Raw genomic sequence first — 24800 nt, forward strand, 5'->3', positions numbered from 1 at the left:
TGTGTATAATAAATCCATCTAATTTAAGTTTTTTTTTTTTTTTTTTTTTTTTTTTTTTAAACATTGCATTTTGTACATTTCCATTTTGTCCATGCTAATTCCTGTAAATAGCCTTATATTCCTGGTATTTACTATGGAATTGTTTTCCATAATTTTGACTATTGCATTTTAATTTACTCATACTGTATCGTGTACAACCAGTGACTGTCCAAAAAATATTCATGTATTGTTTTGTTTGTAACTCCACAGTGAAAGTTTTGAACCTGTCTTTTCTTTTCTCTTTACAGAGCTGGCAGGGCAGCGCCACAGCTAAGCCAGCTAATTGGTTGAAAACAGCCACGTGACGCTGACGTATAGGGAAGTAACTCGAGCCGGAGCGTGTCCGTTTGTTTACATCCCACAGTGTTCCGTCTGCACCTCGACGACGAACCCATTGGCGTTAAAACTGCTTCTCGGTTTTCAAATCAAATATTTGTGTACTTTCCCTGCAATATTAACGCGTGTCGGTTGCGTTTGCCTCCTGACCAATATTAGGAATAGCATCGTCCGAAGAAACATGCTAATGCCAAAAGGCTCGACACTTGCACGTGAGTAACCCTTCCTAAAAGACGAATTAGTTCATTTTTGTCTCAATAGCCAGTTTTGATGCAATGTGTTTGCATAACTGCTGAGTTTGCGGGCGTTTTATGTTCGACTTTAGCTTACTGCCAACGAAGCTAACGCAAAGCTGTTACCTGTCACGAAGCACCGTCAAATGTAGGTGAGAATTTAACCGTGCATTTTTTGCCTGAAACTCGTGCATTATAATTCTTTTTTTTTTTTTTTTTTTTTTTTTTTTTTTTTTTTTTTTTTGTAGTCCGTTGACCAATATACGCCCGACAATGTTCTCCTCAGGGTTCTGGACGATGTTAAGGAATGAAGGAGGTGCCGGCGCATCATGGCGTTTTCTGAGGTGGATTGGGATGAGGAAGTCCCGCTCCCCAGGCTCGGTCGGGTCCAGGCCAGGATCTCCGTGGGCCTGCTGGCACTGCTCTGCTTCATCAACAGTTACGATGGGGACTTCGTGTTTGACGATTCAGAGGCCATCCTCAACAACAAGGTTTTTTCCTCGCACTTCTTGAACTATTGTAGTAATTATAATCCATATAATGATTAATAGGCTTTGCTTCAATTTCAATTGCAAAATATGTTCCTTGGCTCCATAAAGGTTGGAAATCACTGCTCTAGTCACATCGTGTATTCTAATCAGTCAGGTCAAACCAGCATTCCAACATGACAGAAATAATGGGTGCTAACTTACTGTCATTAAATTACTTTATTGTAATTAAATGACTTCGCCCACACCGAGTGGATACTGGCGCATTTGAGTGGACAAGATAAAGCCCAATGATGGTAAAAAACGGGATGCGGTGGTTTCGGAATACAAGATTAGATTGCGGTAGTCTGCAATCGCGAAAGAGCAAATTTGTCTTGTAGTCTGACCCGGGCATTACGTGTCGTCTGTCTCAGACGTGTTGTCTGTTCCACACCGCCGACATGTTTTTTTTATTTTAAATAACTTTATTGGCCGTCAGATATTTACAGTACTACGTCAAAAGACACGCGACAAGGCTCAAAATAAACTAGCTTTTGGATTCAAATATACTGTGCACGATGGCGACGCGGAATAAATGTCTTTTGCGCAGCCGATCAATGAATTATGACGTTAAAGCCAATCAGCATAAAATGCTAATTATCGGCCGACAAAATCGGTGCAAAGTCTAACTGTTAATAATTATACTCTCTGTAAACGACCTTGAGATGCTAAATTTTATGGGCAGCTATGTCTATAATTCTTGTTACTTCAAGTAATTTAATGAAGGAAGTCCACAAACGGCCTTTTAAGACACAGAGGAACTGCTTACATTGTAAGAATCTAATAAAATATGAAGAATGTCTCCTTTAACCCTTATTAAGTGTATACGTAAGTTTGCTATATCATTAAAGCTTTACATTGTGTACTTGCTATAACTGTATGTGCCTGGGAGGCGCGTCTCCTCACATTAACAATGAAGGCAGTCACTGAGCAGCCTGCAAGAGCTACTTCACAATGCATCCCATTTCTGCTTTTATGGTTATCATCACGATTGAGGGCATTTGTTACATTGAATGCACACGTTAAAGACCAAGACGTAAATGTGTGTTGTTCTTTTCATTTGTGTGTGTCAGGACTTGAAGCCAACAACACCCTTGAGCAACATCTGGACCAATGACTTCTGGGGAAGCAACCTGAGTAGCAACTCCAGTCACAAATCCTACAGACCGCTCACTGTCTTTACTTTTAGGTTTGTACTCTTCTGCTGCTTCAGCATTAGTGAGTTCAAGCAAATACAAAATATGCTTAGTTCTGATTGGCTCGGCGACGTCTGATAATATCAGTCAGCTGGCCACAAAAATAGCATGTACGGCGTTACATGTTTTGAAAGCCACATTGATTGCACTGTTACGACATCTGATGTCATCTTTAAACACAAATTCTGCATTTCTTTGTAGTCCCCCCCCCCCCAGAAAATACAAATAAAATGTAGAAAAATGTGTAAATGGTAATAATGTATATTGTATTATATATTGATTATATCTATTTGTTTTCTATTACGCTTATGCTCACACGGGTCCCGGGCGTGCTGGAGCCTATCCCAGCTGACTCCGGCCGGGCGAGAGGCGGGGTACACCCTGAACTGGTCGCCCGCCAGTTGCAGGCAAACGGACAGAAAAAAAAAACAAAGAACCAAACAACTGTTCGCACCTACATTTCAGATTTCAATGAACCGAACATGCATGTTTTTGGGATGTGGTAAGAAACCGGAGTACCTGGAGAAAAGCCACGCAGGCACGGGAGAGCATGCAAACGCCACACGGGCGAGGACGGATTTGATCCCGCGACCTCACAATGTGAGGCAGATGTGCTAACCGGTTAATCACCATGCCGACTTATCAAAAATATGTATAATAAAAATAAAGCAAAAAAAATGATGCAAAGTAACACCAATTTGTTTGTTGCTCTGACCGAGCACTGCTAAAAAAGCATGTATGGTATCTAAAAAAAATTGGGAGTTTCATCTGAATATCAACAAAAAATACCAAAAATAATTCTGGGCAAAAGGTGGGAAACAAACACTAATTAATAGATGCAGTGCATAAGATTTTTGGAGCATTTCAGCAATTCTGCAGTTGGGGAATAATATTTCCATGTAATTATTTTGCACTTGATTCTGAATTGGAAATTATGACATCTTCTCTTATAGAATAAAGCCTTTTTTTATGTAAATTGTTTTTCCATTGTTTAAAATTAGGATTAAAATTATCTTCAGTTTTTGAATAACAGTATGTAGTTAATATAAAACTAATTGTATGTACAATAAATTCCAACTACATAAATATACATGCAGTACGTATAAATGTATTTAAAATAAAAAAGAAATATATACATATATATGATAATGGTCAATCTGAACACGTATTTGACTTCTTCAAACTTTCCTTAAAAGAAATGAAATAAATGAATACATGTATTGTTTCTAACCTGGTTGGCAAACTCCAGTTGTGTTTTACCAGTGGCCAACCAACCATCAGCTATCCCCGTTCCACCTCATTCTACTTTAACACGGCTGCCTGCAGGTTGAACTACATGTTGGCAGGCGGCCTGCATCCTGTGGGCTTCCACGTGCTGAACGTCGCCCTCCATGTCGTCATTTCCGTCCTGATGGTGGACATGTTCGCGCTGCTGATTGTCGGACTGGCCTCCGACGACAGGACTCGCAAAGTGCGGCGTGCTCCCAAGACCTCCCTGCTGGCCGCGCTCTTCTTCGCCGCGCACCCCGTCCACACGGAAAGCGTAAGTAACAAACTGGAGAAAGTTGACTTCTTTTTCCCCGAATGGGGGCCTACACTCTAATTACCAGGCACTCCGGCTTCCTCCCACATGCCAAAAACGTGTTTGCTAAGTTGATGGAAGACTCTAAATAGCTCGTAGGTGTGAATGTGTGTGCGAATGGTTGTTTGTCTCGGTGTGCCCTGCGATTGGCTGGCGATCAGTTCAGGGTGTACCCCGACTCTCGCCCGAAGATAGCTGGGATCGTCTCCAGCGCGCCCTCGAAACTAGTACGGAAAATATGGATGGATAGATGTATATTTGTTTTATGATCTTCAACATTAAAGTGGGGAATCTATGCAAAAAGATATCAATTTGAGAAGGGGGCCAATGCCTTTTCACAGCACTGTAAACTGGTAAATTACAACAGTTTCAATTTATATGTTAGAGCTCCACAGTCTGGCCGTCTGCTAAGCCGCCACATTAATTGTCGCCGACGGAGCGAGCTCCCATTCGCCGCTTTGAACTCAACCAGGAAACGGTCACCTACGGAGACGCTGTGCCGCGTTGCTTTTCCATTTTGTGGCTGTAAACTAACAAGACGGATCGCCTGCAACAGCGCCACGGTGTCCTCCCGAGCTTTTCCACACTAAACAGTGCAGTGGTTCCATGCCAAGAACAAACGGGCCGTCTCAGCTGGGCGCGTCAGGCCCAAGGTGCGTGCGGACACCGCCAACGCCTCGCTATAGGATGCTTATTGACCTGCCGCATGTGCGCGCGCGTGTGTCGGCTGGGAAGCGTAGCCGGAAGGCGCCGGCTTCCTCTCCCGTTTTCTCTTTAATCATGCAGGGCGAGGATGGTGTGACGGGCGCACGGTTGGCTCGGGCCTGCTGCACGTATCAAAGCAGGCGACCCCAGGATGCTCACCCATACTATACCCACACGCTGTATGGACTCACACACGAACAATAATGAGAGAGCGTTTCCTCCTTTTGTGAGAGCATTTCCTCCTTTTCAGTTGGAACTCAAATCAAAAGCATACATGGAAATGGCCAAGGCAGTTATTGGCAAAAACAAAACAGAGTGACACTTCTAGCCCCTTTTACACTGTCCGTGTTGCATTTCTGATCACTGTGGAAAGGGAGTACGGAGTCGACGTGGCAATTTTCCAGCGTTGCCGGTAGTAACAGAGCCATAACAGTGACGGTTCCGTGGCTGTAGCCCTTTCTGTTTTCTTTTTTTTGCATTTTTCTGCCTTTTCCCCCCGTGTTGCTGGTCTGTGGGGGACGAAATTGATCCCGCAATTATCCGACTTCATAAGTAGTATTAGGGTCATAACGGAGGTGAACTAGCATCAATACCCGGCCGGCTTCGCTTATGTTTTCTGTAAAAAAACAGCTTTTCTTCACCAGCCCATTTCCACGCGTCTGTTATTTCTTTCAAAGTCACTGACACAAAATGGTGAGGGATGAAGTTGATCCAGCAGTTTTCCTGCTTTGTCGGTCGTATCAGAGCTGTAACAATGGTGGGCTAGTGCCCTCCTTTCAAAGCCTGTACTGTTCTGTATAAAGAGCACTGACACAGAAAGCGGGTGAGGGGACTAAGTTGAGTGCAATTTTCCAGCTCGTATTAATCGTAACAGAGGTGGTCCAGCTCCTGGAGCCCTTTGTACTTTTCCTGTAAAAGCCGGCTTTCTTTCCACCTGATCCTTCCGTTTTCTGTATGAACTGCACCGAATGGAGGTGAACCCTGCAGAGGTGGGGTGGGCGTTTTCTGTCAAAGCCTGTCTTTTTTCACATCTGTATTTTCTATGTAAGGCACCTACACAGAACAGGGGGCCGGCATGAAGTCGACCCGGGTCCCTGCCGCAGAGTAGCTTTTGAACTATCTCAGCGACTTCAACCCCAGAAAATCTGCCTCGTTAAAGGAAGGCGCGTCGGTGGAATTGAGGAGTTTTTTGGAGGTTTTTATATCAGTGCCGATTCTTGCCAAAATGAAAAAACCAATAAAACCACGTAAGAAGAAACATGATTTATTTTTATTTTTTTGCTCCAGTTAGACCACATCAAATGACGTGGCAGGCCGGGTCTGGCCCCCGAGCCTTGATTTTGCAAGAGTTTTGTGTCAACGGGATTTTGGCCAATCCTTGGCGGAGGTAATGAGATCTGTCTGCTCTTTTGCATTTCCTCCACAAAAGGTGGCAGGCATCGTGGGTCGGGCGGACCTGTTGTGTGCGCTGTTTTTTCAGCTGTCCTTCCTCACATACTGCAAAGCCTTCAACAGAGGTGAGTTTGTTCAACCGGACCTCACTCATTCCGTTTGACCAAACACGCCTTGTCTTGTTTTGTTTTGCTTTGCTGTCCTCAGGTGTGGACAAAGATGGCGGCTTCTCCGTGTGGTGGATCGCGGTGAGCCTCTCCCTGTGCGGCGCCGCCATGCTTTGTAAAGAACAAGGCATCACCGTCTTGGTACGAAATTTGTACATCTTCAAGGACGTTTGCAGCCGTGTTATACATCATTTTAATATAAATAGTCATCAGTAAATAGCCATGTTCTATTCCAAACAGTCACAAGTCAATTTCAAAAGATGATCTATTTCTGTGAAATTCATTTATTTACATTGCACCAAACCACAATGTAGTTGATATGGTGTTGTGTGATTTCAACTTTCCTAACATGACGAGGAGAAACAAAAGTCCTAATTGTTGCTGATAAATGTGAAAATTCCCACACAAAAGTCAAGGCAACAAACAATTTAAGAATTGTTACAAATACATTGAAAACATTCTCAAAAAAGGTAATAATGATATATAAAACGTTGCAGAGTTACAAGAATAAAATCCCATTTTTCTCTCTAAGAAGTCGCATTCTGAGGGAGAAAAAAAGTCATTTTCAGCTCATTTCCAAATTCATACATGAACAAAAACGTAACGGTCTGGCACCAGAAGCCCTTGGGACTTCTGGTTTGTCTTGGGACTGTATAACCGTCAGGTAATATTGTATCATAATTATTAGGGCTGGACAATTCATCCAATTTTAATTGTGATCACGATTTTGGATGCCGCGATTGAATTATCCTGAGCGTCAGCAATATTTACATTTCAAATACGGGCTCTGCTAATTAAGCATTTTCTCAACCAGTAGTCAACCAACCACCAGGGGGCGAATGCATGCTTACGGCTTCATTAACCTGCCTAAGTAACAAGCGAGTGAAAGGGATCCAACTGAGTTGTCTGTCTTACTTATGTTTGGGATTCAGGGTAAGCGATGTTAAGCAAGATAATTAACATTTTTTTAAATGGTTGGTTAAATTGAATTTTTGGAAATTCTTCATGAATTTTGAATTTAGAATTACATTTGTTTTAAAGTTTCATGTTGTGTTGAAAACTGTTTACATATTGTTTGTTGAACAATAGTGCAATAAAAAAAGGTGTTTTCCCAAACATGATGAATAATTGTGACTAATGATCATGATTTCAATATTGATCAAAATAATCATGATTATCATTTTGACCATAATCGTGCGAGCCTAATGATTATTATTAAAAGCGATCGTAATAATCAGACTCTCTTCTCCTTGGTGTGGAAGAAGCTAACGTCAAGCCCATCAAACACCTTTGGGATGAACTGGAATGAAGATGGCGACGTGTTCCGACATCCGTTTTCACGTCCGATATGCGTAACCCAATACTGTAATTGGAGCTAATGTGCTCTTTGTCACTGACCTATATAATGAGTTTTAAATGTCCCTCTTGCATGTCTTTGCGTTTTCCCTCCAGGGTGTAAATGCAGCTTTTGATGTCCTCCTTATCTGTAATGTTGACGTGTATGAACTGAGCCAGAGGCTACTCCTCAGGAAGACCCCTCGTAATGTGAGTTACAGTGCCCACCCTGCTCTGTCATAAATCATGCGGCCCCTCGTATGATTAACGTCACATTGCATACATTGCGTATGCAAAGCTGCGTTAATTAGAGCCCATCGATCTGGGCAGGCTCACACGTGCACACATGCGTTATGTATGTACGTATGTACCATATAGGATTTACGTAATGGTTTGTGACAGGCACGCGAGATGCTGCGGACGGGCCTGCCGACGCGATTGGCCCTCATGGCTCTGGGCGGCTTCTTCATGCTCTACGCCCGCTGGAAGATCATGGGAACTGGGCCGCCGGCGTTCACTGAAGTGGACAATCCCGCCTCATTTGCGGAGAACGTGTTTCTTAGAGTGAGTGTGTCAGACGAGAGCTGGCTAGCCATAATCGTGTCCGCATTGATTTCAAGTTCTTGGAAAGTGAAAATAAATGACTTCTAAATGTGACACACCACAAAGAAGAGTGTTAACATCCCTGACACATTTGAATGATGAATATAATCGCCAAGTATGTAAATGGGGCTGGAAAATTGTGACAAATCAAGTCTCTACTCTCAGAGACTGTGGGCGTGTCTGCTGAAAACAACTGTCCACTGTCAATCAACTACCACACGTCTTTCTTATGCCTGCACACCCCGATGTGTTTGAGTCGCTAATATATATATTTAGTTAAAGCCCCGGTGGCTGGAATTTAGCCCATCGGGTCGTCACGGGGCTTTTCCTTGTCAAGACAAAAGGTGCTAGCCACCAGCGAGCTCTTCAGCTAACCTGAGGATGATGGATGGGCAGCGGGCTCGTCCGCGGCGTCACCTCCAACTTGGTTCTGTGTGGATGTGTGGGTCCACATAAGAGTGACATTTCAGGGAAAGTCACCTGTTGGTTTAACTCAGCGGCACACGCCATTCAGCCTGTGGCTCACGCTACACGACACACAAGTCTTTGCATTCCGACATATTACGGGAGCCTCCAACAAAATACAAAACACTCTGTACAATGGTGGCATCCAGAATAAATGCATTATTCTGGCCTAAGCGTAGCGAACTAGTTAACTGCACACTGTAGTGGTAGAAATGGGCCAAATAATTACAACTAAGTGGGGGAGGGCCGGCTCATGCCAGGGCCAAAGTATGTCACTTAGTCCCGTTTTGGCCACGCACAAAAAAACAGTAAAAGTGAAATATATCTCCACCATTGAGTACTATAGATCCATCCATCCCATCTAGTTCCTCACCTCGGCTAAGCGGTGAGGAACACCTCACCGGGAAGGCGTCCGGGAGGCATCCGAATCAGATGTCCGAGATGTCATCTGGCTCCTCTCAATGTGGAGGAGCAGCGGCTCTACTCTGAGCCCGTTCTCTACTATATAGTTCTGTCTTTGCAGGTTTTCAGCAATTATCTTCAAACCTGTATAATGTATTTAGAAACAAATCTGTGAATTCACATTAGCCTCTGTTGCTGTTCACAAGCATACCAAGATTTGAACCAAAGAACATGGACTTGCATACATGTTCGCCATTGGCCCTTAATATGCACAAGAAATTAACAAACCATGCAATCAAACATCTAAGTTCATGTGCCCCCATGGTTTTCAATTCATTTTTCCTCCTCCTCTCCCATTGTGGTGATTGACAGGTGGTGAACTATAATTACTACTACGCCCTGAATGGCTGGCTGCTGCTGTGTCCCTGGTGGCTGTGTTTTGATTGGTCCATGGGCTGCGTGCCGCTCATTAAGTCGACCAGCGATTGGAGGGTGGTGTGTCCGCTGCTGCTCTGGTGCGTCCTGATAGGCTTGGTAGGCCAAGCCTTGTGCTCAACAGACGGCCAGCAGCGAAGGTAAGCGAGCGGAACCGTCTCCACCTCTAGAAGTGCGCTTGATTATGAAGACTGTGCCTTCACATCCTTGTTCTCACTAGACAAGATTTACTCGATGAAACTTGGCCTCTCTTTAGCGATCGAGGTCCTTGATGGGATTTTTCTTGTATATTAATTATCCTTTGACATTTGTCTTTTCGCTCCTAACCAGGACCCTGAGCCTGGCCCTGGTGCTGCTGGTGGTCCCATTTCTGCCGGCCTGCAACATCTTCTTCCGGGTGGGCTTCGTCATTGCCGAGCGCGTGCTCTACTTGCCCTCTTCCGGATACTGCCTGTTGTTGGCCTGCGCCGTGGCACGCTCCTGCCACCGCTGGGTCAAGTACAAGGTGGGAGCATGTCGTGCCCAAATAAAGCGTATCAACATGATGTGGGTGAAGCGTCAATGTCTATCTGACTGAGCTCTTTCTCTTCCGTCACTTATGAAAACCTCTATTGGCTTACTTTGACGGTTTAATCACTTTTAAAGTTTTTAGGGTTGGATTTTTTGTCGGCGTCGTTTTGATCAAATAGTATTCAAGCAGTTGGATCATTACTAAAAAGTCTCAAACAGCAGACAAAGTGATATTTTACATATTGCGTTGATGTCAATAGGCCGGTCGAGGTAATTAGTGCATAGCAGGTGTATTTTTTCAGGCAAGGATGGGCATTTTAATAAATCTTTCATCGATCATCTGGGAAATTAGCTGTCAGTAATTCAGCGTTATGCTTAGTTGCTGAAAACACCTGATAAAAATGTTCCAAGATAAAGGGCTGCAGAATGTTTGAGCATGCTAACTTTTCCTGCCTGGAGAGCCTCACCCCGTTCACTTGACTTCATATCGTTATGTATTGCTTAAGGACGACACAATGGTAGTGTATCCTCCAAGGTTGAACATCATCTCTTCTGTGACATCCGTAACTGTCGTACAAGGCCACTGTATAATCAAAATAAAATCAAGTAAAACTACTCACCATGACATACTTGTCCGTTTAAAAAAAAAAAAAAAAAAAAAAGCAAAGAGCATTTTGAAGTCTCATTAGATTTGCTGACGTCACACGCGACAGCGCGTGATGGGGATTTCTAAGATGGAGGCTTGGTTATTTCTGGGGCTGCTGTGCTACATTTGGTGCAGGGTGTCTTGAATCTGTGAATGGTCAAATGAAATTTCAAGACTCTCATTCTGGAAAGAAATGTGCTGCCTAGTGTTTCGAACCCCGATCTAAATCCTATTGAACATCTGTGGAAGGGTCTGAAACATGCCGTCTGGAGATGCCACCCTTCAAACCTGACACAACTTAAGCAGTTTGCTCACGAGGAGTGGGCCAAAACACTTGTTGACACGTTCAGTAGTCTCATTGGAAGTTATAGAAATCATTTGATTGCATTGATTGCCTTAAACGGTTGCGCAACAATATACTTAGTGAAGGATACCATCATTTTTGTCCAGGCGTGGTTCATTACTTGTTTCTTTTCAAGTGATTCTGTTTAAGCACAATTCAAAAGCAATGTCTGTTTTTCAATGGTTCATTTTCATTGAATTTGTATGAACTGTCTTAATATTACTTTTGTTATAGTCAAGTCATTTCAGTGACCATTGTTTTTTTTCCATGAACAGAGGGGTACCCACCGTTTTGTCCATGTGTGTATATAAAATGATAATCTGTAGTACATGTCGTTTAGAGTGCTATTTCTCTCTTTGTCCCCACAGAAGCTGCTGTGCATCGCCATCTTAGCCTTGATGGTCACATTTGTAGCTCGCTGCGCTGTCCGTAGTCACCAGTGGCGGTCCGAGCAAAGCCTCTTCACCAGCGCGCTGGCCGTGTGCCCCCTCAATGCCAAGGTAAAAGGAAAAGACCCACATTTCCCCCCCAATGTTGTTATATATTGACGTCATCGATGACTTGCTGATCGTTCAGGTCCACTACAATGTCGGCAAGAATTTGGCCGACAGAGGCAACACCACAGCTGCTATTAGCTATTACAGAGAGGCCGTCAGGTTAGTGTTTACTTTACACTGGCACATTCCTAGCCATTTTTGAGAACACGTGCACGTCTTACAGGCTTCATCCCACTTACGTGCACGCCATGAACAACTTAGGGAACATCCTCAAGGAAAGGAACGAGCTGATCGAGGCGGAGCAGCTGCTATCCAAAGCTGTTTCCATCCAGTAGGTTGTCAGCAATGTGACAACAAATTGAGCAGTGCCCCCCCACTGACAAGACTTTTTTCCCAGACCGGATTTCGCTGCCGCTTGGATGAATCTGGGTATCGTGCAAAACAGTCTGAGCAAGTTTGAGCAAGCAGAGAGGAGCTACTGGAACGCCATCCGCTTCAGGAAGAAGTATCCGGACTGCTACTACAACCTGGGACGCCTGGTGAGACTTTAGCCACATTTCCACTTCAAGTTCCAGGACCTCTTTTGCTCTTGGTGCACTGTTTGGAACTAATGGCAGATGCTCTCCCAAAGGTTCCTGGACCTTTTGAAAGTATCAACAGGGTGTTGTTAACTTACGCTGGAACAAAATTTAGACAATATTTCTCACGGTCCAAACACATATTGGTACTCCAAAGGTTCCGAGGACGTTTCCTCTGCAGGATAATTCACTGCTGTGCAAAACACACATATTGGGTTAAATTGATCATACATGCCAAATCATAAAAAACTATGTGTTGATCTTTTGCTTTAACCCTGCCAGTACGCAGACCAGCAGAGACACCTTGATGCTCTGAATGCATGGAGGAACGCAACGGTGCTTAAACCTGATCATAGCCTGGCATGGAACAACATGCTCATTCTACTGGACAACATTGGTATACACGCACACACACACGCACATACACACTCACCTAATATACCTCAAGCAACACAAAATAAATACATATCGGCTGTTGCATTTATGAAATCAGTAAACTACTACAGAGAACACGACATTTCGTTTCTGCATGTAACAAGAACATTTCGAACTGAAAATTTCAATGCAAATGTTTTGTTTATAAACTTTAAATACAACTGAACTGCATTTAACAAAGGTACTGATTGAAACAATAAAGTTGAAGCTGTAACATTATGCACAGTTTGAACATTTTAATTCAGTGATAGTTTCACATATCACACCATACCACACTTTGAGAACCCCTGCGCTAGGCCGTTGTTTTCGACATAATTGTTCTCCGTGTGGCCTCAAAGTGCAACCGATTGGGGCATTTATACTTGAAAAAGAAGGAAAGCAAAATTCCCCACACACAAAATAAATATTTGTCCCACCCGCCTTTCGAACCAAAGTTACTCCACTGCTTATACGAATACTACATTCCATGGGTCTGCTCTCACCGACCTCTCCTTTTTCTTAATCTGAAACTACTGGACAACTAGAAAGCTAACCCTCGGTGTGTTCCACTGTGGTTATTGCAACGATATAAAAACATATTTTGCCACAACACAAATTAGAAACATAATCAATAGTAGCCCATTCATTAAAACTGAGCATGATGCACTTTGTAAAGGTAGAATGTTAAGATTGGATCTTTTGAGATGCATAGGTGTATCTGATCATTTGGCCAGTGAGTGTATTTACATATTCTGTGGACTTTAAAACGAGGCCTTAGTTCTGTGTCCCAGCGTGGGCGTGCAAGAACTGTCGTCGTTTGTGTCTTCTGGAAGCAAATCAAAACGCCCCAACAAGATTAGAGCGGAAGAGCGGGAATCAGCAATGCTTGAAATTTATGTATTAAGGCTTTTGTCTGGTGAATTTCTCAAGGCGCTCCTCCCCGCAGTGTGGAGAATGCTCTGATTTCCGAACGCTTCGGCCATTTTGTTGGGGAGGTGCTCCCGTGGGGGGGCGGAGTCTCCCAGGAGGGTGCTCCGGCCGTCCATGTTTGCTGATCAAACGTGGGCGAGCACAGCCAGAGCGGTGGCCCGCTAGCGGAACGCACCCCCCCTTCTCGTCCACAAATCTGACTGCAATAATCATAGCCTTCTCCCCTGCTCGCCGACAAACAAACAAAAAAGGGAAAAGAAGAACAATGGGTGTGACTTTCAAATGGAAAGTGGGAATATTAGCTTTTCTCTGTGGATATTTTCCCCAACATAAGTCTCATAACTCGGGGCTGTCTGCCTGCCTGTTCCTCCCCCAGACACCAGACGGGTTGGTGACAGAGATCAATAACCCAGTCTGGCCTTGTGTTCATCCCTAATTAGGGACCAAACTGCTCGTCCGTGTGTGCACAGGGCGAAAGCTCCATCCCCAAAATGAAAAAAGCTGACAGTCAATGTGTCTGTGAACCAGCTTTTATTAGCCCATCATTACCACGTATAAGCAGTTTATCATGAATTGTGACTGTCGACACACAGCTCAGCGGTTTTTATTAATTTAAGACGGCACCGTTTCATGGAATTAAAGAAATATATGTAACCGTTGACAGTTAACAGTTTTAATTTGAGCTGACACCAAGAAAAACTTTCATGCTACACATACATACGGTATAGGGATGGACCAATCGATACGAGTCGGTACTCGTACTTGAAAATATGCTCTGATACTATGACACAGGGCTGGGCAATTCAGCAAAATGTCATCGTGATTTTGATTTTGGCTTCTCACGTTCATAAAAACATTATAATAGAAGAAAAACGGATTTAGAAAAGGATTACGTGTTCAAATAACGTGCTTAATTTCATAATAATTCTTTGAAAAAAAACAAAACAAAATACAGATAATACTTCACGTTTTGATCATATGGGTAGACGCAAAATCATGCATTGTAAAAATGTATTGTACATAGGTAACAGTGTTTCTAAGATTTTTGAGGTCAACTTTGGGGTGCGTATTATATACATGGGTGCGCATTATACACATGAAATTACGATACATATCTACATCTTTTTTTTTGGGGATGATCATTGAATTGCCGTATCATTATATTATCACAATTGTTGGCCAAATATAGTGAGTTAATCTGCAATTTCTACCTTAAAAATTTTTGCTGACATTGTGACTGCACCTGAACAGCGTGACACTTAAGCTCCTCCCTCTCAACCAGGTAACTTGGGTCAAGCGGAGCTGATTGGACGAGAAGCTTTGAGGCTCCTCCCAAACGACCACACCATCATGTTTTCACTGGCCAACGTGCTGGGCAAGCAAGAGAAGTACAAGGTCAGTTAGCATACTTTGGAGTTCAGACAAAAATCCTTTCTATTGGAAACAAGAGTGACACGAGTATACTGTAATTGTTTTCATTTTTAAAAAAATATTTGTGTCTTCATTTGTCAGGAATCAGAGGGCTTCTTCCTTCACGCTCTCCAGATCAACCCAAATGCAGCTGGTTGCCATGGCAATTTAGGTGACGGCAATTTCCGTTATTTTGAAACTTGATTGTAATAAGATTGTTTTTGCTTTTGCTTAAGGATGTATTGTTTTTTGGACAAAAGGTAAAACCATTATCAACATTAGTGGATGTGGAACCTCAAAGCAAGGCAACTTGTGATTGGTTCAAATAGTTTTTTTGTCCTTGGGAAATCTTCATCAGGGTGAAGCTGTGCCCGTAATAAAACATGCAAAATCAGTAAAATTGATTGAAAAAATAAGGCAAATAGACATGATCTGTTCCAGTATAAAACAGTGGTGATTGTAAAACATTTCATAATTATACAGGTCATTTTTAAATTGTCATTCCTACCTGTCATACAAGTGTAAAAATAATTGAACCTGTTTGTGTAAATTTTCTGTACCGCTTCCCCTCACGCGGGTCGCGGGCGTGCTGCAGCCTATCCCAGCTATCTTTGGGCGAGAGGCGGTGTACACCCTGAACTGGTCGCCATCCAATTGCAGGGCACCTAGAAACAAACAACAATTCGCACTCACATTCACGCCTACGGACAATTCAAGAGTCTTCAATCAAAACATGTATAATGAATTAACGCAAATGAAAATGATCTGTTCCAAACTGTCACAATCAAAACCAGTAAAACACACACTGACAGTTAATCCTTTGATCCTCGCTGACCTGAGGCCTCGTGACGTACACTGATATTGCACGACACTGCTTTGAAAGCAACCCTCCGCGCCCCAAATTTCAGTTGGATTCCACTATTTTACCCCCTTCGGCGGTCTAAGCATTGTCGACGCTTCCCTTCAGAGTTGTACAATTTCCTACTAAATTCCCATGAGAACATTTTATTCTCCCAAGTATGCTAAATGAAATTCTGTGTGCGTGCGTGTGGTGAAGCTGTGTTATACCATCGCTGGGGCAAGCTGGAGCTGGCACAGAAGCACTATGAGCTGTCTCTCAAGTTGGACCCCGAGGCCCCGGGCACGCGAGACAACTACAACATGCTGCGACGCAAACTGGACCAGCGCAAACGCCACTCACCCTGAGGGTACGCCCGCCCGCTGCCCACACCAAACGCTCTTCTTCACATTCCCACTGATTTTCACAAACACACGTGCATCTAAATTAAAGGGCCGTTTCATAGCCGCTTCCCGTGTGATGTATTTTAATTAGATTTTCATGTGTCGTACGAGATGCAGGTGTCGGAGTCCGTGTGTGTGTTTGCTGTTGTTGTTGCCGGCCCGCTCGATGAGCACCATGTGGAGCCCGTCGGCCTCCGCACGGTGTTGTCTCAGCTGGACACAACATCGCCACACGTGTGACGAACGCAAAGAATCCTTATTTGGATTGACCCTTGTCCTCCAGACTTAAACTTCGTCCAGGGCCAGAAATGGTGTCCGTTACAAGTTATGACCATTTTTGCCATCCATTCGATTTCAATCCAAAACCGGTATTATGTTTACGATTACGTTTTCCCTAATTACAATTGTATTATATTTTAATAGTTGGTTATTTACCCGGATTACATAAAAACATGGGTATCAGTTTTGATGTAGATCTGGATAAAGGTGTGGCTTAACGTATCTTTCATCATTTTAATCACTCGTTCATAACGCCTTTGTCATCTCCCGTTAACCTGGAAGTTGGTAACTAATTTATTTGATTTCATTTTACTTTTGTGGGGATCTTTGCTTCTTCTGAGTTCTCTTCTAGTTGTTGTTAATGTTGTCAGTATCATCTGTAATATGTAAAACCCAATTTAAAAAATGACATTTTTTAGAAAGGGGAATTAAAAAAAAGAGGAAATAATTTGGTATGCACAAGTATGCACACCCTCAGAATTGACCAGTCACATTCAAACTCATGGTAAATGGAAATCAGCACACCTGCCACTGCTGATTTTTATTTATTATTTATTTTTTAAAAAAAACAAAAAAAACCTCCTACATTGAGGAGGTTTGTACCATCGCACAACTTGGTGGTAAAGCAAATGACAATTTTGCTTTGCTGAGTGTTTTTATTTTTATTATTATTATTGTTTTTTGTCTTTTTTTTGCTGTGCCAAGTTCTTAATGCGATGGCACTTCCCGGCAGCAGCTCCTTAATGGGAGAAAGGTGTTGTTGTTTTTTTTCTTTTTTCTTTCAAGTGTCCACATGGAGACACAAGGTCAGATAGGACGGGAAACCGATGGCGGACTCTTCATGAAAACACAGCGGCTTCAAAGAAACGCGGGGACTGGGGATGCTCTCCACTGGGGACAACACGCACGCACGCACACACACACACACACACACAGTGAAGAACACCGCAGAGGGTTCAGGCGACCTCAGTGTGAAACATCAGTCAACAAGCATGCACCCGGGTTCAAAGGTCAATACACTTCTATTTTTTCACCTGCTTCCTCCAACCAGGCGAGGAACGTTTTGATGCCGCGCTGGGGCTGGTTTCGCTTGAGGGTTTGTTTGCACTTACAGTACAATGCGCCACTTGTTACTTTGATGCTCTCAACGTCTTACTGCTCTTCTCATCTCCATGGGGGGCAGGGGCGCATTTGATATGCGATCTCCCTAAATATGCAACCGATAGCGGGATGTCGAACATATGGACAAAAGTCTCGGGACGCAGCTCTTTAATTAAATAACGAACTCAATCAGCGGGTGACCGAGACCCTCTCGGTGGCCTGCAAAGCCATCATCGGGGACGCATCAGTTGCTGGAGTGATTCCATTCAGTATGTTGACTATCAAGAGTGGTTCATTTGAACGAGTGTTTCGTGAACAACGCAGCACGACTCGAGCCCCTTCTCCCACGCTTTCCCACTCGTTTATACGCAGGCACGGGGAGAACATGCAAACTCCACACAGGCGGGGCCGGGGATTGAACCCCGATCCTCAGAACTGTGAGGCAGACTCTCGAATCAGTCGCTCACCGTTCCGCCCCTATTTAATAACAGTTTATTCAAATGAATTATTTATTTTTGCATTATTTTATGGTGCCATTCATGAGCATATATTCCGCTTCTGTCTCTTGCTGCGCTGTCAAGCGCTTGTTCCAGAAGGCGGCCTCTTTTTCAAATGTACTAGTGCAAAGGTCGCCACGGTGTAAGTGTTCCACGCGACGGAGCAAATGCAGACAGAACAGGATCAAGTGGTGGCATTCAAGACCGAGCGCTTCTTCCTCGTATTATTCTAGTCGGTCACGCGGCGGCGTCATGTAGGAAGTGCCGCGCGCTGACTTTTTTTTTTTTTTTTTTTTTTTTATGTACTTTCCCTGGCCGCTTCTCTACTTTTTGGCAGGGATCATTTTCACGTGCCGCCTGCTGCTGCACAGCTGTGCGTAGGCATCAACGGGGGGAGGGGCACAGTCTCATCGTCATCAATCTTTGAATACCTTTCATTATAATAAAATATGTCGGGTATTAAAGAGACTGAGTGACCGGCCCAGCCGCCGACATCTTCATTTGCCATTCTGACTGAGAGGGAGAACTTGAGACTTCCCAGGGAGGGACATTAATAAAAGATGCGATACTAGCGCCTTCTGAAGTCTTCTCCTTGTACTCGGCGCTGCACACCTTTTACCCGCTCGGATTTTCCGTCATAATGATATCAGCAGATCCGCTCCCTGGTGGACTTCTTTGTGGAACTCAGGGGGAAATCACTCCATGTATAAAAGACAAATTTATTTTCAAGGTGACTGTGTTAGGAAGAAAAAAATACCTTTTGTTGCAGGAGCATGTGTGTCTGTTTGTGTGTGCGCTTGGAGGGGTTCACTTATTTTTGAACTAATCTCAGAACAGCAGGACTGCTACTTTGCAAAACAGTCCTAACAAAATAAAAGAAACGCACACTGGTGTCGTGAATTGAATTACCTCCAGCAACAGTTTCACTGCAACTTGGTGAGTTTGCTGTCAGTGCAAGAATACACACGGGCAGTTCTGGGAGTCACTAATTTAACACGAGTACATAAATTCATTACAAAATCTATGTAATTGTAATCCGTTACATTAGTGGGAGAATTTTTTTTTAACTAAATTACAGTTACTTTGGAAAATTGACATGATTACAATCTTAATTATATTTGAAAAATAGCTGCAGAAGCTCAGGTTTTTTTTTTTTGCACATCACTTCCTTATAAAGCTGACGCTTGTGATTGGCACTCTCTGGTCATGTGTCATTCTGCCATCGTCTCAAACATGACATATTTTTCCAAATATGACCTCTGGTGCTATCTATTAGTTTGAGATTTTGAAAAGGTTTGATGCAGTTAAATTTTTAAACACAAAAGAACATTGACTTTTGAAAAGTTTCATCTTTATAAATTTCGACCTTTTTTTGGAACATTTACTTATTTCATTTGTCTTATGAAACAATATTGTCTAAAATTGTGCACATTTGTCATGAAGTCAACATGGTATAGTATGGTGGTTTTCCACATGCTGAACACATATAATGCAACAAGCAATTTTTTGTATTATATATATTTACATTTCAGAATCAGAATCATCTTTATTTGCCAAGTATGTCCAAAACACACAAGGAATTTGTCTCCGGTCGTTGGAGCCGCTCTAGTACGACAGACAGTCAATTTACAGAACACTTTGGAGACATAAAGACATTGATAAAAAACAATTGTGCAAAAAGATGCAGAGTCCTCTAGCACTTAGAGCAAGTTCGAATGACTAATATTGCAATGACCATTGTGCAAAGGGCGCCGAGACTTCAAGGAGTGGATGCGGTTTAAAGTGACGAGTCGTGCGATCATCTGGGACAATGTCGGTTGTGCAAATGTTACAGATACTCCTCAATCCGTGTGCAAATGGAGCAGATGCTACTCTGGCATGAGTGGCCAGTATATGCAAATAGTGCAGTATGGCGAGACAACTACAGTGAGTGCACGAGTCATACATAATTGGCCCCACAGAAATGTGACAACGAACTCAAGTCAAAAAATTGCCATCTTATTGTAATGGAATTATAGGTTAGGTGTTTAAGAAGTTGATCGCAAGAGGGAAGAAGCTGTTGGAATGCCTACTAGTTCTAGTTTGCGTTGATCGGTAGCGCCTACCTGAGGGAAGGAGCCGGAAGAGCCGGTGACCGGGGTGCGGAGGGTCCGAGAGGATTTTGCACACCCTTGTCTTAGTTCTTGCAGCGTGCAAGTCCTCAATGGTGGGTAGGGGGGTACCGACAATCCTTTCAGCAGTTTCGATTGTCCGTTGCAGTCGGAGTTTGTCCTTTTTTGTAGCGGCACCGAACCAGACTGCGATGGAAGAACACAGGACCGATTCGATGACCGCTGTGTAGAACCGTCTCAGCGGCTCCGGTGGCAGGCCGTGCTTTCTCAGAAGCCGCAGGAAGTACGTCCTCTGCTGGGCCGTTTTGAGGACGGAGTCGATGTCGGTCGCCCACTTCAGGTCCTGAGAGATTGTAATTCCCAGGAACTCGAAGGTCTCGACGGTTGACACGAGGCGGCAGGACAGGGTGAGGGGCAGCCGTGGCAAAGGATGCCTCCTGAAGTCCACGATCATCTCTACAGTCTCGAGCGTGTTCGGCTCCAGGTCGCGTCGGCCGCACCGCGGCTCCGGCCGCTCCGCTTCCCGTCGATATGCAGACTCGTCACCGTCCTCGATGAGGCCGATGACAGCGGTGTCATCTGCAAACTTCAGGAGTTTGACAGTCGGGTTCGCTGAGGTGCGGTCGTTCGTGTAGAGAGAGAAGAGCGGCGGAGAGAGGACACGACCTTGGGGCGCCCCGGTGCTGATGCTGCGTGCGGATGAGGTGGCCTCCCCCAGCCTGACCTGCTGGGTCCTGCCCGTCAGAAAGCTGTAAATCCACTGGCAGATGGCAGGTTTCATCATGTTTTGAGCAAATAGGAGATTAATTCCAAAATAATGTTCGATGTTTTTAATCCACTTTTTTCAAGGAAACATCCAAGGTTGATGTTGATGCATTCATTCAAAATAAAAAAATAAAAATCACTCAAATGTCACTTTTTGAATTGAAATAGCTAACTTAAGATTTTGTCACACTTCTAATTTCTTAAGATGTACCTGTATGTGTTGTATTTCTAAGAAACACGCTTAAATTTTTTACTTAACTTTACTTTGGAATTTGTGACTCCCGACCACTGAATAATATACAGGGTTTACACTATTGTGAAATGAGTAGCTCTCTGAAAATGTCAATCAAAGCTGTGCATTATCTTCTTTGTAAAATCTTTTGTATTGGACCTCATTAGATTGTGCAGGTGTACCTAATCTCGTAGTCCGGTGTTGTCCTTTTTTCAGCTGTTTGCAGGGGATTGGAAAGCACAAATGTGCAATTGTTCTCTTTTTACAACCCCAATTCCAATTAAGTTGTGACGTTGTGTTAAACATAAATAAAAACAGAATACAATGATGTGCAAATCATGCTCAATCTATATTTAATTGAATACACTACAAAAACAATATATTTAATGTTCAAACTGATAAACTTGATTGTGTTTCGCAAATAATCATTAACTTAGAATTTTATGGCTGCAACACGTTCCAAAAAAGCAGGGACAGGGTCACGTTTACCGTTGTGTTATTATCACCTTTTCTTTTAACACCATTCAATAAACGTTTGGGAACGGAGGACACGAATTGTTGAAGCTTTGTAGGTGGAAATCTTTCCCATTCTCGCTTGATGTACAGTTTCAGCCGTTCAACAGTCCGGGGTCTCCGTTGTCGTATTTTACACTTCATAATGCGCCACACATTTTCAATGGGAGACAGGTCTGGACTGCAGGCAGGCTAGTCTAGTACCCACACTCTATTACTACGAAGCCACGCTGTTTTAACACATGCAGAATGTGGTTTGGCATTGTCTTGATGAAATAATGATGAATAAAAAAAGATGTTGCTTGGATGGCAGCATATGTTTCTTCAAACCCTGTATTTACCTTTCAGCATTAAGGGTGCCTTCATGTGTAAGTTACCCATGCTATTGGCACTAACACAGCCCCATACCATCACAGATGTTGGCTTTTGAACTTTGCGTCCATAGCAGTCCGGATGGTTCTTTTCCTCTTTGGCCCGGAGGACACGACGTCCACAATTTCCAAAAACAATTTGAAATGTGGACTCGTCGGACCACAGAATGCGTTTCCGCTTTTCATCAGTCCATCTTAGATGTGCTTGGGCCCAGAGAAGCCTGCGGCGTTTCTGGGTGTTGTTGATAAATGGCTTTAAAGTGTTCCTGAGCCCATGCGGTGATATCCTTTACACATTGATGTCGGTTTTTGATGCAGTGCCACCTGAGGGATCGAAGGGCACGGGCATTCAATGTTGATTTTCGGCCTCGCCGCTTAGATGCAGTGATTTCTCCAGATTCTCGGAACCTTTTGATGATATTATGGACCGTAGATGATGAAATCCCTAAATTGCCCTTGTAAAAACAGTTGTACGTTGAGGAACATTGTCCTTAAACTCTTCGACTATTTTCTCACGCAGTTGTTCACAAAGAGGTGAACCTCGCCCCCCCATCTTTGCTTGTGAATGACTGAGCAATTCAGGGAATTCCTTTTCTACCCAATCATGGCACCCACCTGTTCCCAATGAGCCTGTTCACCTTTGGGATGTTCCAAACACGTGTTTGATGAGCATTCCTCAACTTTCTCAGTCTTTTTTGCCACCCGTCCCAGCTTTTTTGGAATGTGTTGCAGCCATCAAATTCAAAGTTCATGCTTTGCTAAAAACGATAAAGTTTATTCAAGATTAAAGTTAAAGTTAACTTCATTGGAATTGGCGTTGTAGATAGATACAAAAAGTGAAAAGTCCCCCCAACCACAACAATCCTAATGGACTCTCATGAGCACCTCCCTCTTGCTTGTCTAATTGATCTCAGTGGTGCGCACTTGACGGCGTCCTCGTGGCCACCCCTCCCTGTGTTTGTCCCGTCGGAGTGCCGGGGGTCCCTCATCCAACGAGGGAGCCACCCCGTCCGTCTCACGTAGATCACGTTACACGACACCGCTGCGACAACAAACGCAGAGCCCCAAATACTTGGTCCCTTTTGCCTGTCACGGCGCCTCCGCGACATCGCTCTGTCCGTCTGGCTCGGATGCGCTTTGTCATGTCAAGACTGGTCGTTGGCCCTGTCGCCTCTGCACGCCTCGGGATTTACAACCATGCCCAACCATAAGAGAGCAACAACCCCAACAACCCCACACCCCTCTTTGAGAATTGGTCAGCAAATGATTATCACCGGACTCACTTAAATAGTCACCGTAACTCTAATACACACTTGGCCGCAATTCAGTTCATGAAGCTAAAGCAAGGCAGCACGTTGTCATAGTGGTTAACATGTATCCTCCCACATCCCAGAAACATGCTTGGTAGGTTGATTGACGGCTCTAAATTGCCCGTAGGTGTGAATGTGAGTGCGAATGTTACGTGCCCTGCGATTGGCTGGCGACCAGTTCAGGGTGTACCCCGCCTCTTGCCCGAAGTTAGCTGGGATCGGCTCCGGCATACCTGTGTCCCCGGTGAGGATAAGCGGTGTAGAAAATGGATGGATGGATGGATGGATGGATGGATGGATACCCGTGAAGGCTGCCGATGTCAGCGACCGAAACTTAAGGCAAAACAATCTGACATCGAGTGAGTCCTCCTCATCGGTAGTTGGCGCTACACTGCGGCGGTTTGACATATCGGCGAATCATCGTGCGTGTCACAAAGAAAAAAAGGTCTTTGTTCACAATTATACTGTATGTCACTGTCTTCATTGAAATTTTATGTATCAAAAGTACTCATCAGTCTCGGTGAGTACTCAAAAGTGAATACTCGTACTAGCGTCAGTTTGAATAAAAGTGGTATTGAACATCTCTACTTGAAACTTTTAACCCTAGCAGAAATGGAACAAAATGTTTACCAGTGTGAGTTGAAACAAGCGTAGCAAATGTAAAACTAGTGAACTGCAATAAGTAAGTAATACTGCAATATTAATTGCTGTGTGTGTCATCCACATGAACAAATAAATGTCACAGCCCTGAACAGATGCCTCCTTTCACCCCTTGTTGAAAAAAGCCACTAGGTGGCGATAATTAGCTTTACTAAAGGCCGTTTCACACACCAAATCGGCGTTTCACCGTGCCTTTCAAAGACAACTCACCGAAGCGTGACATTGCACTGCCGTGCCGCGTGATCTCACAACCGTTGCGGCCTCGCGCATTCAGATAGTTAGACGCACGGCGACGTCGCGGCCAGCTGCGATTGTTTTCAACGTGAAGGGGGCGTCGGCAATGAATGTCGGGCGTTCGACTTCACGCTGGTCGCGGGTGCCGTGCCGTTCCGCCTCTGTTACGCCGCCGATATTTCACTGTTAGCTTACTTACACACAGGAGTTGGAAAACTCAGCGACTCATCCAGTGTCGTGAAACTCAGCGACTCATCCAGTGTAGTTCTCCCCACTTAGGGGGGGGGAAAAAAAAAATCTATATTTGGTTCCACGAGGTGATGGTAATTACTTTTACTGTGACTGATACAACCATGTGTGGAGCTAAGTGTCTGTGACACAACGCGCATATCTGTAACGCTGAAGTTTATTGAGCTCAAAAGAGAAAGATCTGCAAAACGTTTCAACATTGAGCGCATCGTCGCCCACAAAGAAACGTTGTATGCTAATAGATGTCTGGCACTCTCTGCTGTTGAGTAAATCAACTCCCCTCGGCCGCTACAGGAGGAAATCGAGTATAGTTTCAAACCGGTAATCGAGGTACTGTATAGTAAGAGTCAATTGCTGTCCCTCAAGCTTCAATCCACATTCATTTTACCCCGTAGGGCTCATTATTGACTACTATGATGACCTATTATATATTTTCCAAGAGAGTCAAAAGTTCAAGGGTACACAAGCAAAACCTTTGAGGTTACCCCTGC

The 24800-nt window shown here is 43.9% G+C and overlaps 1 protein-coding gene across 2 annotated transcripts; it reads left to right on the forward strand.

The window, feature by feature from the left end:
* Positions 1-138: 138 nt before the first annotated feature.
* On the forward strand, positions 139-16752 carry tmtc4 (transmembrane O-mannosyltransferase targeting cadherins 4). 2 transcript variants are annotated; one of them, XM_061691798.1, is made up of 19 exons: positions 139-587; positions 701-760; positions 895-1099; positions 2209-2324; positions 3658-3874; positions 6048-6135; positions 6218-6318; positions 7630-7722; positions 7915-8076; positions 9355-9557; positions 9748-9922; positions 11285-11416; positions 11493-11572; positions 11637-11744; positions 11811-11952; positions 12274-12388; positions 14618-14730; positions 14848-14917; positions 15803-16752. In XM_061691798.1, exons 3-19 carry the CDS (start codon positions 938-940, stop codon positions 15949-15951), a joined length of 2226 nt encoding a protein of 741 aa, XP_061547782.1. In that variant the 5' UTR covers positions 139-587; positions 701-760; positions 895-937; the 3' UTR covers positions 15952-16752. The 2 variants fall into 2 exon arrangements, with proteins under 2 accessions (XP_061547782.1, XP_061547783.1); XM_061691799.1 differs by having other exon boundaries at positions 701-756.
* Positions 16753-24800: the final 8048 nt, after the last annotated feature.

This window comes from Phycodurus eques, chromosome 12, assembly GCF_024500275.1.
Source record: "Phycodurus eques isolate BA_2022a chromosome 12, UOR_Pequ_1.1, whole genome shotgun sequence".
Classification (NCBI taxonomy): domain Eukaryota; kingdom Metazoa; phylum Chordata; class Actinopteri; order Syngnathiformes; family Syngnathidae; genus Phycodurus; species Phycodurus eques.